At 39.0% G+C, this 13,703-nt stretch overlaps 1 protein-coding gene and 1 long non-coding RNA gene across 2 annotated transcripts in view; one reads left to right on the top strand and one right to left on the bottom strand.

Moving 5' to 3' along the window:
* Positions 1–7,539, bottom strand: part of IL7 (interleukin 7) — a 42,075-nt gene extending 34,536 nt beyond the window's left edge. Inside the window, exons 1-2 of the mRNA XM_008689078.2 lie at positions 7,408–7,539; positions 1,484–1,617 (exon numbers count right to left, since the gene is read on the bottom strand). Of these exons, the coding sequence (XP_008687300.1) occupies positions 1,484–1,617; positions 7,408–7,417 (144 nt within the window). The 5' untranslated portion in view covers positions 7,418–7,539. The remainder of the gene's footprint in view (positions 1–1,483; positions 1,618–7,407) is intronic.
* LOC103661361 overlaps positions 7,398–13,703 on the top strand; it is a 135,834-nt gene continuing 129,528 nt past the window's right edge. Inside the window, exons 1-2 of the long non-coding RNA XR_005833653.1 lie at positions 7,398–7,536; positions 8,169–8,226. This is a non-coding gene — a long non-coding RNA (uncharacterized LOC103661361). The remainder of the gene's footprint in view (positions 7,537–8,168; positions 8,227–13,703) is intronic.

Below are 13,703 nucleotides of genomic sequence, written 5' to 3' on the forward strand. Positions count from 1 at the left end.
TAGTGTTAAGACATCAGCTTAGATGTGAATTCAGATGCCTCATTGATCAATATATACAGACGGCAATAAAGTATATGAAAAGATACTCAATATCCTAGGACATTAGGGAACTGTTGATTAAAACAACAAGATGCCATCACACACCTATTTGAATGGCTAAAATTCAAAACATGGACAACACCAAATACTGGCGAGAACGTGAGGCGTCAGGAGCTCTCATCCATTGCTGGTGAAAATGCAAAATGGTACTGTCATTTTGGAGGACACTTGGATAGTTTTATATAAAACTAAACATAGTCTTACCATATGATCCAGCAATCAGTCTCCTAGATATTTATCCGAATGAGCTGAAAACTTATGTCCATACAGAACCCTGCACACAAATGCTTATAGAAATTTTATTCACAGTTGCCAAAAATAGGAAGCAACCAAGACATGTCCTTCAATAAATGAATGGAAAAACAAACTGTGGTACATCCATTCCACGGAATTTTATTGAGAAATAAAAGAAATGAACTATTAAGCCACAAAAAATCATGGAGGAACCTTAAATATACATTGCCAAGTGAAAGAATCCAGTCTAAAAAAGCTATATACTGCATGATTCCAACTATACGACATTCTAGAAAGGCAAAATATAGAGACCATAAACATACTGGTGGTCGCTATGCATTCAAAGGGAGGGAAGGAGGGGTAAATAAGTGGAGCACAAAGGATTTTTAAGGGCAGTGAAACTATTCCGTATGATACTGTAATGGTGGATACATGACACTACATTTGTTAAAACCCATAGAACTGTACAACACAAAAGGTGAACCCTAATGACTGCCATGAACCTTACTTAATAATAATGTATCAATATTGGTTCATCGATTTAACAAATGTACCACACAAATGCAAGATGTTAATAATAGGAGAAATTGTACAGAGGAAGAGTGGGTATATGACAGTTCTCTACTTTCTGCTTAACATTTCTGTGAACTTAAAACTACTCTAAAATATAAACTATATAGCAAAAAAAAGTCCACAGTAAATTAAAAAATTAATTCGCAGCAAATTACACATATACGTGTATAAAAATACCTATATAATACATATGCATGTACACACTTTCAGATAAAATAACTCTACATCTCTTTTTCATGATAGTTTTTTAATGTTGTATTGTGTTATTTTCCCTCTTCTATTATAGCGCTTCTACAGGGACTGTCACCAGGAAGTGAGGAAATGCAGATAGTTATGCTAAATTATACTTGCAAGAAATGTGGTAGTGAAGGGCGCTGAGCTGAAATGATTAGCTGTGGGAATCTGAAAGTCTACTAAAGAATTATTCTAAAATGATATAATGATGCCAACCATAAAGATAGGTAGTTCGTAGCTCACTAAATTTTACTCTTCAGTTATTTCACTTTCTTTCAAGGAATACAGTTGGATACTTGAATATGAAACTGTTACCACGTGAGGAAAACAAACAAGCACATACCAAGTCATTGATGCTGATCATGAGAACGTGTTGGTACTCTCTGCCGTCTTTACCTTCAATATCACAGTCGGATGATGCTACCGGCAACAGAACAAGGATCAGGGGAGGAATTCCAAAGATATACCTGAAAGAAACTAAATTGAACAGTGAATAAGAATAAGCCAAATGTTGTAAGTCATATCATATGTCCGATTGTGTTGTTTCAAATGGCCTGACCATGTATTTCTAATAATTTTTTGAAATGCATCTCGGCTTTTGGATAACGTGGGAAGAACCCTAAAATTCAGTATTATGTAACAACCAGAGTAGGACTGCATTTTAGACTTTAGATTTCTTTCACTTTTTTACTTAAAAAGTACTCTTTGGAAAAGCACTGAACAGGTGGGATGAAAGCAAATTCTCTGCCTCTGAAAAACACTCTAAGGTACAAATAATTTTATTCAGTTTTGATTTATATTGACCACTTCTACAAGAAATGGCATCTACAGATAAACTGGTAAATGATAGGTAAAAAAATGTTACACATTTTTGAAATTTTATTATTTATGGCATGTATATTTACATAAACCTTGATGATTGTCCAAGTACCAGCAACACTGCACATTTATTTCCATGATACTGTGATTATATTCTTTCTTATTTATGATGGACCTTAAAGTGTTTAGCCTTCCCAGAGCTGTGACAAAGTTGACATTTACATTTTGACACTCTATCTTTTCAGTATATTCTTTGTTTCTAAGTGCCCAGAGACCCATATTTTCTACAAACATAGCTCTCTCTAGCTTCTTGACATCTTAGAAAAACCCATTAAATAAATTCACACCCTGGTAACTAATGATTTATATCTGTTTTTGATAAGCCTTCCTACTTAGAGGCAATTGTCTAATCAAAAGGAATGAAACTAGAAATGGTATCATTTTGGGCAGTAATAATGCACTGATGGAAAGCCAATTATTCCCAGAGACATTAAAATGTGGTTATATAGAGACATATTTTTTCATAAGTCTGCCAAAATGTCTTGTTTGCATCTCTCTGCAAACTCTCGAGTTATGTTGACAATATATTCCTTTTAATTTCCCAGATGAAATTTAACTGTACTTTATGAGTGCAAGACATTTCACCTGTGTGTCTTTTTTGATTGGGACTACAAACAATACTCTTTGGAACCCTAGGAACAAATATTGTGATGTATGTTAAATACATCATAAAGTTCCCAATAACATTATCATCTATTGTGTCATTATCTGTCATGTAAAAATCGGTAGCACCCCCAATAAATGATGGGCTATTTGTGAACCATATTTTTACAAATAGAGAAAGTAGGCTAAATAGCAGCTGTGAGAACAAACATAAATCCCACATCTCATCTTCATATATCACAGACACTTGACAAGGTAAGAGAAACAAAATGAGACATGGAATTGATTCACAGCTCTGCCACTATGAATCTATACCCATACCAGCAAAATTCACTTAGGAGATTAATAACGATAATGATGATAGTTATGTTGGAGTACCTATCGTGTGCCAAGCACTTTGTTACCTTATACCTATGTGTAAAGACCAAAAGAGTCCTATGAATTAATCTTTTTGTAAAAACCAGATAGTAGGTGCCAGGTCTGGATTCTAACCTGAGTTTACTGCCTCACCAGGACTTGATCAGAAATGTCCATAATCTTTTGTTAATATGTAATTACATTAGTCCTCTGAATGTAGCCACTTCTATGTAATATTACATAGTTCTCTCTCTCGTACTACTGCTCCTTCATCCTGAAGACTCTCAGACAATAGTCAATTGCTATTTATTTACTAGATCCTGACTTTGTAATTAGATTTGTACAGACTATATAGATCCAAACTTCATTTTTTCTGTCTTCTTACAGGTGTCCAAAAGGTACACTTTGGAAAGAGTAGGTGATAAGAGATTATACAGCATACAACTTGAAATGAGTTTTAAGGGGAATATATTAAAATAATTAAATACTAGAATGAAAAAAGAGACCTTTTTATTATTCTACATAAATGTTATTTTAAAGGTCCATCTTTTATGTTTTGACAAAGGAGTTTGTTTTATTTTCTATGAGCACTAGCTGTTGTGTCATCTTTACCCCAACTTTCAGTAATTAGTGCTCCCTAAATTCATATTGAGCCATTTACTCATTGAATGACATTTACCAGTGCTTTCAATGATGGTTTGGTAGAAACTTAGTCTTTTTCATGTAATAAAACTAGTTTCTCAATCCTGAAACATAATTTGTCTCGGGGCACCTGGGTGGCTCAGTCAGTTAAGCATCTGACTCTTGATTTCTGCTCAGGTCATGATCTCAGGGTCGTGAGATGGAGCCTGGCATCAGGCTCTCAGTGTACAGCCTGCTAAAGATGCTCTCTCTCTCTCCCTCTGATCCTGCCCCCTCCTGCACACGCGTTCTATAAATAAATAAATATATAAATAAATAAATAATAAATAAATAAAATCTTTTTAAAAAATGAAACATAATTTGCTTTGTCTATAAAGACAAAGCCATTGTTGCCATTGTTGTTATATAGGTTAGCTCCAGCTGGACTAGGCCAAACAAAACACAGAGGATTGGAGTATGGAAACTCAGTGTTTTTGTCTTGGTGTGACGGGGGGTTATATGACAATGCGTTGTGTGACTAAGTGAATGACAGTGTCTTTTAAGTTTCATTTAAATGATCTGTAAAATGAAAACTTTAGACTAAACAATCCTTGAATGTCCCTTTCAACTTTCAAGCACCTTAATTCTAAGAATCTTCCTGGCCGTACCAATAAAATATTTCTTTAGACTTGAAATCGCCTCATGGACAATACAGCAAACACACCCAGGGCTTCAGACCCATCTCACGGGTTCCCACCTCTCAAATTAACAACTGCAGTTTGGTCTGCAATTGAAGTCTTTTCTCCACACCATACAGAGAATAAGCATATTAATATTGCCTAGTTTGAGCATGCTTTTGACATTGTTGTCGCAATAGGAAAAAACTATGCTTTTATTCTGTTTTGTTTCAGATTATGCATAGACATTCACCCCTTTCATGACCCTGAACTTTTCTTTAGGTTACAGAAAAGACAAACCGTAAGGAATAATGCAAGGCAAGCCTGGGCCTGTGGAATTTTGTCTTTAGATTTCCTGAAGGGATTGAAACTGGAGAATTTGTTTTTCAATAGGGAATTTGGTTACACCAGAATGATGGCTGTCTAAAAAGTTCTTGTTGGTTTTTAATTTAAGCCAAATAATACATTCAATCCTCAACTGCATAAGTTATGGGGTCAAAGTGAACATAAATAAACTAGTTTCTATAGTCTATCAATTCAGTCTTTCATCACTCTTTAAGATCAGTAAGTGCTTACTGAATGTCCATTACAAACATTTCATAGACCCATTTTCACTGGAATTTTACAAAAAATACTCAAAAGACATTCAGGATGGAATAGAAAACATTATCTGAATATATGACGTGGCTTTAATATGAATGATTGGCACAAGCAAATTGGTGCATAAAGAGAAGAAAAAGTTAATAAACAGAAAACAACCATGAGTTGTATGGAAATCAGCTCATTAAGGTTACAAACATAAATCTGATTATCCTCCTATAAAGAAATCTAATTTCTGCCCCAATCAACACTAAGACTGCTCTGTATACTCTATCCACAAATCCCATGATAGACACTTAAAGATATTTCTGCAGCCATCCTGTGATATTGCACACGGTATTTCATTTAATCTCATAACCACTTCAGGAAGTAAGTTCTACCGATTATTCACAGTTCTGCAGATGGAGAATCTAAGAAACAAAGAAACTTTTCCCCCATATATAACCTGTATAGTAAGAGACAGGTTAAAAAGTTCAGAAACTCGGCTTTTCGCCACTGAGCTGCACTGCTTCCTACAAAACAAGCGTGTGTGTGTGCGCGTGCGCACGCGCGCACGCATGCGTAGTCAAGGAAATGTACAAAAACCCATCTTTTTCCACATGAACCTCACTAAGGTGCTTCCTGGCCAAGCTCTGAAACACCGCATCATACATTCCTATTTCAGGAAAACAGACACTAAATATTTGCTCTTATGACACCAGGTTATGTGTCAGAGGTAAGACCAGAAAACATAATCTCATGTGCGTGAATGTGAATATGACTTATAAATTGATCCTATAAAATCATTTTTCCATTTTTGTTTAAGATACTGAAACAGTGATGTGGTACCATGTGTGATTCTCCTCTGTACCTGTTTAGGCTTTCTCATCTTTCTTGGTTCCCTGTTTTTATTAGTATCCCATTTTTGGTCCTCAAATATGATTAATTTATTTAAACTAAATAGTACCCTGTAGAACCACATAGTAGGGCCTCAACTACCAACTCCCCAAAGAAACAGCAAAGGAAAAGTTGAAAGAGTAACTCTATCCTTAAGGTTCTTGTGAAATCTTTTGGAAATGCAAAAGCCACACGTTATAATCATTATTATCAGAAGTTCAAAATTTCTAATATTTTGTTTGCTAATAACTGTTAGTAGATGAATAATATAGATACATTTAAGGAAATAAAGCTCCTTGTTAATAATGTACATCCCAGCTTCCTTTTCTTTTTTTTAACCTCTCCGATTCAAATCAGAGATGATGTAGAGATTAGAACCAAGAGCTACAAGAAAGAAATAATTGCAGGAGATCCATGGCATTGTGAGGCAGATAGGGATATACCTAATTTCTAATTCTATACTAAACTTCTGGAGGGCGCCCATTACAAATCTTTTTCCATAATCACCTTCCATACTCCCCCCCCCCCCATGTTGTTACTGATCTGGTACTTCTTGGCTATGCCAAGTCAAGATCCTTTAATACCTATGAGGGAGGAAAGGCTTTCTGACCTAACGGTGTAGCCTGGAAAGCGCACAGACCAAGCACGAAACGGAAGAGCAATTTGCTCCCTATTCCCGCGCCCTCCCCCACCGTCCTTTTTTTTTTTCTTTTTCTTTTCTTTTTTTGCATGAGGAAGTATTTACTATAAAACATTCTAATTTCCCTCAGCAGATCTTCGCCCCTCACAGCTCTTTTTCCCTTTCGTTCCTATCCGGTAAACTTTTTGGCTCTTTCCCTTGGCCATATGGCTGCCAAGGGAATCCAGCTCGCTCACCTCAGCTCTGCCCTTCTCCGTAGTCCGCACGAATAAAAATATATTAGATCTCAGCAAAAGTCTAGAATTTAGACTTAAGCCTATTTAATCCTGCCCCACCAAGGAGCACCCATATAGGAAAAAACAAAAACCCGAAACTCGCCTTTCTCGGTGCCAGCCCGAGGACTTGGGTTCCCAGCAAAGGGCACGAGGTACAGCCCCGGTCGGAAACTCCCAGCCTGGCTGAGGGGACGAAACGGGGTTTTCCAGAGACCTGTGCCCTTAGGGTTTAAAAGCGCGTCCCGTGGGAGCTTCGCTTTCACTTCTCTAGAGACTAGGGAACTCCACGAGCTCAGGTAACTCGCCCCTACCCGGGCGCCTGGGAGTAACAGGGCGCCGCCAGGAGCCGGAGCTCGCGTAGGGCGGGCTGGGCGCCGGCTTGACAGAGGGCAGCGCGGGCTGGAAAGACTGACGGCGAGCTATTGGCTACCGCTGAGACCTGGTTGCGGGCTGCCACCGCTGAGCGGCGCGGAGGCTGCAGCGCTGGGTCTCGAGTCGGCGTCGGGGACGGCTTCTTGCAGCGGGCTAGGCGCCTTCGTCCCGACTGCAAGTGGCTGTGGGCCAGGGTACCGAGGCGCGGCTGACGCCTGCCTGTGGGAGAGCCAGCGCTCTCGACAGGTCCAAAGTGCAAGGCTGGGCTGTTCCCGGACGCGCCTGGGCGCGGGGCCCGGCGACGCGTCCTGGAGTCCCCCGGCGTGCCGGGCGTGCGGACTGGTGCGCCTGGGAGAGGAGCGCTTACCATGGAACATGGTCTGCGGGAGGCGGGCGTGGTCATGACGACCGCCACTGCAGCAGGAGCAAGCTCTCACCGCCCATAGTCGCTGCCAGGACCCGGGTCTTCCGCGGAGTTGCCGGGAGGCCGTGCCGGGTAGGGCGGCCTCTGCCGCTGGTTCCTCTCACCCACGCCGCGCCTGCTGCTTCATCCATCCCAAGGGGGGCGGCACACACCACGGCCCGGCTCTGCGCTTTGCCTTTCCCATAACTTCCGTAGGATCAGTCGGCAGTGTACTTTCAGTTTCTACTTCGCGCTGGGTCTGCAGGTTTTATCTTTGGGTTCACCACCGGGGTGCCTTCACCGCCCCACCTCTCTTGAGCACCTGCGTCCTCCCTTAGCTCTTCTCGTGCACCTGAACCGGGACCAGAGGAGGGCGCGAATTTCCAAAGCACCACAGGAGGAAGGAGCTGGCCTTCTGAATGAGAACAATTCGAGGCAAAAGACGTTCCAAATGACCTCTAACCGTCTTGGCAAAGCTAGGCGACTGGGATCTAAAAGCATTGGTTGCTAATCTGTCCACGGAATCCCCAAATGTGTAGGGCGAAAGCTAGGCAATCGCAAGCCTACGCCACCAAGGAGGCGTCGCAGCTCTTGCCACGGATGTAGTGGACGATGCCAAGTCGTCTTGAAAAAAAGAGAAAAAGGAAGTAAAGAAAGATTAAAAGGGTCACGCCCTCAGCCCCTCAACCTCTGTAATCAGTCTCTTTCTGCCCTGTGTTTTGTAGATGCGCCTGCCCAGGTGAGACCTCAAAGAAAAATAATCCTGTGGGTGCATCTAATCTGGTAAGTGGTATGTTTGGACCCGAAGCACAATGCCCAGGTTAGGTGGAGAAAATGGAGACTGACTATAATAGTTGATAACTATGACTCCGACCGATACATGTATCTGAATTGGCCAATAAGTCATACTAACCATTTTTACTGTATTCTACTGAGGAGTTAATTTTTTTCTAAGCCTGAATTATTTTAGTATTTCCTGCTTCAATTTGTTTTCTGATATTCTGCAGGAACCCTGTTTAAAAGAAGGTGGGTAAAGTAGTAACAGTGATGATGATAACGGCTATCATTTATCTAGCATTTACTCTGCACTAGTATTGTGCTAAGCATTTTATATATATATCCTCTCACGCAAAATTGTCTATGAGTAGACAGTTTTCTTATCTGCACTTCACAGATGTGGGAACTGAGACTTCCTTAAGTAACTTGCCAGAGTTCACTTAGCTAGTTAGTAACAGAGCTTGGACACAAACCTGCTGTAGTCTGGCTTCAGAGTTCATGCTTGCAGCCTCTGTGTTAGCCATCCTTGTGAAAAATGTGGAAATTGATGCCAAGAGGGAGAAAGGGTCAGGTATCATGTGGGTGTGTCTTTGCTCAGGAAAGCTTTCTGGAGTTTCTGAGTTCTAAGTTGAGACTGAAGCAGGAACTAACCTAAGGCTGTGAACATTCCAGATTCAGTTACAGTGTGAACAAAGAACAGAGGAAAGAAGGGAGAAAGAACAGAAGTGAATGATTGAGACGGAGTTGCTCAAACCTAAAGCTTGGATCTCCCATTCGTCTTTTAGTCTCACTTCTCACATGCAATCCATAGGCAAGTTTTGTCAACTCTACCTCTAAGATAAATCCTGAATCCAATCTGTCCACTCTGAGAATTGCACATGGGCAAACCATTAAAACCCTGTCTAGGGTATCTTCCAGCTTTCACTCTTGCTTAAGACTTCTTCACTCTCCTCATAGCAGCAGGATATTTGATTTACGCAATGCCACCTTCTGTGACCACCCTCTGCCCACTTGCCACTGTGTACCAAGCCTTTAAGGTCTTCCTGTGTGATCTGGGTGCTATTGCCTTCTCTTACCCCTCTCTGGCACACAACTCACTCTCTCCTGCCTTTTTCTTTCCTGTGCTTTTTAGCCAAGCCTCTGTCCACTTAGAATAGTCTCCAGCACACAGGTATTCAGAAAGTATTGTTGAGTGAGAGAATGAGAGAGAACAACTGTATGAGAATGCATGAATGAGAACATGCATGCAGAGAGAATATGTAAAGGCAGAAGGGAAGTAGAAGGAAAGAGGAGGAGGAGGAGGGAAGCAAATGAGAACAGGAGACAGAATGTGGTGGGAAAAGCCAAGGATTTCCTTTTGACTAGAGCCTAGAGTGGGAGGTGGGGAGTGGAAAAACAGGAGGATGGAGTGACTTTTAAAAATGAATTCTGTAACTAAACACACCTAGATTGGTTATTTATTAGTTTAAAATCCCTGACAGCAGCATTGAGGTATGTAATTGCACATAGCCTGCACCTTTTTTTTTTTTTAAATACTTTCAGATATAGATAAAAGAGCATCCATCAATAACTTCCTCAAGAGGAAATCCGTCTTCCTTTTTCATGAAGTCACCATAAAACCTGACAGAATAAGGGCTTGTGCATAAGTGAACTTTTGGGAATCATGAGAGGAAATTATTCAGAGCTCCAGGAGAGGACATATAAATTCCACCCTAAACTTTAACCCTAAATATGAAGAATTACTCTGAAAAGGATACCCATAAAGTATTTGGAATTTTTATTGGTATATGAAAAGGGATACATTCTAACTACATCAAGTTATTATTCTTCTGTGTATGAGGGAATTAATAGCATTTTAAAGAATTACAAAAATGAAGTCTTAAATTAGTGGTTGATATTTCAATAAGCTAAACATTATTTTTTATAAGACAGACGGACAAGGATTAACCATTCTATGAATTTTATATGCTAATGCTTTATGATTAGAGAAATGGAGTGGATATTATCATGTTCACTCATAGACTCAATGAACTGTGCAGAAAAGTCAACACAGAAACAAAATAGTACATAGTTTTGAATTACAACCAATACATATTAGGAGGGAAGACATCATCTCAGAATGATTTATACAATGTAATAGAAAACATTGAAATAAAATGATATCAATGTCTACTTAAAGGGAGAATTGTTAAAGATTAATCAACATCTTTTTAATTGTTCTGCAATCTTCAAACTGGTCAGTGGTAAACCTGAAAATATTTTCTTGATTAATTATCTGAACTATTTTTGCCCAACCTAATATGACTATTGTTTATCATCTGAGATCTGAATGCTAGCAATTTTTCTGTCTATAGATTTTTTCGAGGTTCCTATGGCTTATTTTTCCAGGCATAATACTCAACGTATTTCAAACACAGACACACACACAGACATACCACGTACACATAAAGCCTCCATGTGTTCAGTGTAGTCGCACAGGGGCCTGTGTGTGGAAGGGTTCCTTGCTTGGTTTAATACTCTCCTATCACTGTCTTGGAATTCTTAATTATTTTTGGACAAGGGGGCTTTCATTTTCGCTTTGCACTGGGCCCTGCAAATTCTGTAACTGATCATGCACACACATACATGCGTATCTTCAAGGTGGTTTCAGTCTGGTGGGGAAAACATATGTTAAATGCGTGACTTTAAAGATAAAGAATATTATGAAAAGGAAGGGATGAGATGTATTTCTAACGAGGGCTTAAGGCAATCTAGCACCATTTTAAAAATTAGTGAAACTAGGATCCAAAAAAGGCTAATTTACCTGTCTGGTGGAAAAACAGCTATATGTGAATAACCTATAATTCTAAGTCATATCTGTTTGATTTTCAAGCTTGAGCTTGAGAATGGATTTTGAATTTTATCAAATAACTACTGAGAATCTATTTACAAGGTCATGTTTTTTCTTATTGTATTTTTTAAGAAATTATAACTTTACCAGAATGCTAAATTCAAGTTGCTAATATTTAACTGACTTTTACAATTTTATTTGTAATTGGTATAGGTCAGTTCTTAATATTATGTTTATCCAGGCTTGGGCTATTTTGTCAGATTTTCTTAGTTTCACAAAGGGATTTGGAAATTTTGTTGTTTTCTAAAGCTGTGTTTAATCATTGTACAAACTATTTGTTTCTGGATTATTGACTGGAGTTTAACAATAAAACATACTTAATTTCATGGGATGCAGCCCAGGGATAGGATGAGACTGTTAGTTTGAAACATTAGAAGAGTCAAAAGAAAGAAGTTTCTCATAAAGCTGAATCAGAATATTAGGAACCCTGCCTAAAATGTGTGTGTCAGCATATCAATGATTCCTGGAGCCATGAAAATGAATGAAATCATCCAACTTAGAAGAGATAACAGAGAGAGAGCTAATGCCAGGAAAGACCATGAGACACAAACATTAGGGGTAGTTGGAGAAATGGGTGCCCACCAACAAACTGACAAATAGTGGACAGCAGAGTAGGTGAGGCAGAAGTCAGTGTCCCAGGATAGAATTTCAAAACTGGTTAAGTAGTCAGAATTTCCAAATGTCACAAAAGGAAGGTTGAAATGTGGGTCCACTGATGTGGCAGAGTAGAGATTGTCTGTAGTCCACATGACAAAAATTTGAGAAGAGCAGTATAGATGGGGCAATACTCCAGTTTGTGGGGTACAAGGGAAGATGCAAAGAGAGGAGACAACTTTTAAAAGATCCGTGGTAAAGATTAAAGAAATAAGGTAATGGTTTGAAAGGCATGTAAAGCATAATGGAAGTTTCCATTTTCATGCATGAGAAGAATAGAGCATATTTATATATTAATTGGTAAAATTAAGTTCTTTGGAAGAAAGGATGGAACCAAGAAACTCAAGGTACCTGATTTTTTTTTCATATCTTCCCTTCATTTCTCTCTCTTTCATTTCAGTCCTTAAATTGTGTAATTCTAAACCATCAGAATCCATTATGAATCTGGTGCCTAATTTTATGTTTCTTATTGAAATGTCCCCTCTACCTCACTTGTGTACTCTGGGTTGAGTATTGGCTAGTGAAACAGATAAATATTTCCCAAATTGTCTTTCAGAAGGAGGAGCAGTATCTTATGTAGCTTGTATTATCCAATCCTTTTTCACACCAATGGATATGTTGTTGGCAATTAGAGGTTTCTTTTATGTACTAAATTTTGGAGGGGCCGTGCTTAACTATTGCCTTTATAGATGATTAATTAAAGAAGATTACACTTATGACAATTTTCTTCATAGAAATTATTTGAAGAAAATGGAAAAATATTTTCCTTTATTACTTTAAAATCCCTAGACAGAGTCCCTTTATAGCATCCAGTTATTATGTGAAGATGTTGTGTTCTTCTGAGCTCTTTGGACAACAGTAACAGTGTCTTACTCAACCTGGAATTTTCTGAAGTTGACAGAATTCCTTTCAAGTTACAAATTCTTCCCAAGTATGACTTGTAGAAAAGGGAGCTCTCAGACTGCACAGGCCTTGACTTGTTGTTCTTACAGAATCAGTGCTCTGGGCAAACCCGTGTTAATATCCAAGAATGTTATAATAAAAACTACTGACATTGGTATGTCTAAGGTTCCGGTAGGCTTGTCAAAATTCTTATTTGATATAAATTTAGACTTTTTAAAAGATTTATTTATTTATTTTAGAGAGAAAGAGAGCATGCCTGAGCAGGGGGAGGGGCAGAGGGAGAGGGAAGGAGAGAATCTCAAGCAGACTCCATGCTGAGCACAGAGCCCACATGGGACTCGATCTCATGATCCTGAGACCATGACCTGAGCCGAAACCAAGAGTCAGTTGCTTAACCGACTGAGCCATGCAGGCTGTCTAAATTTAGACTCCTTTTTCTAATATGGAGGGCTCTGTGTCCTTTTTAAATCCTTTTATTGTTAAATTAGAAAATAGTTCAATCTGCTGCTCCTTCAGGCAAGCCAAGTTGTTCCAGCACATTTGTCATTACGTTGGACTGTGATTGGACTCTCAGAACATCCATTAACTGGTATATGACATGGAATGATTAAGTGAATTGCAGTAGTAATTAAGTCCATAAATAGTAATCTAAAAAGAGCTTGTACTTGCCTGAGTTCTCAGGGCATCAGTCATTCCTCTATGCCAATAATGTGTGGATTAACTGACATCCCAAAGCCTGGGACTACGATTAACATGCTTGCCTAAAATTCTAATGTATTAGCTGGTAGTGACATCTACACCTCCATGAGAAGAGCACAAAAATAGAAGTTTTCGAGAGATCGAAACACTGAGCTGTTGAGTTTGGTTTATCAGAAAATGATTTCTTCAAATAATGGAGCAGAATGGCTTAGGTTTCTTGAGTGATGTGCCTTATGAAATGGTGGATATATGCTTTGATTTCCTTATTTCTTTTACTATGTTAGCAATTCTCCCTAATGTTTAACTAACAAGTTTTCTAATCATGTCTTCCTCATTA

This window comes from Ursus maritimus, unplaced genomic scaffold, assembly GCF_017311325.1.
Source record: "Ursus maritimus isolate PB19 unplaced genomic scaffold, ASM1731132v1 scaffold_9, whole genome shotgun sequence".
Lineage (NCBI taxonomy): Eukaryota > Metazoa > Chordata > Mammalia > Carnivora > Ursidae > Ursus > Ursus maritimus.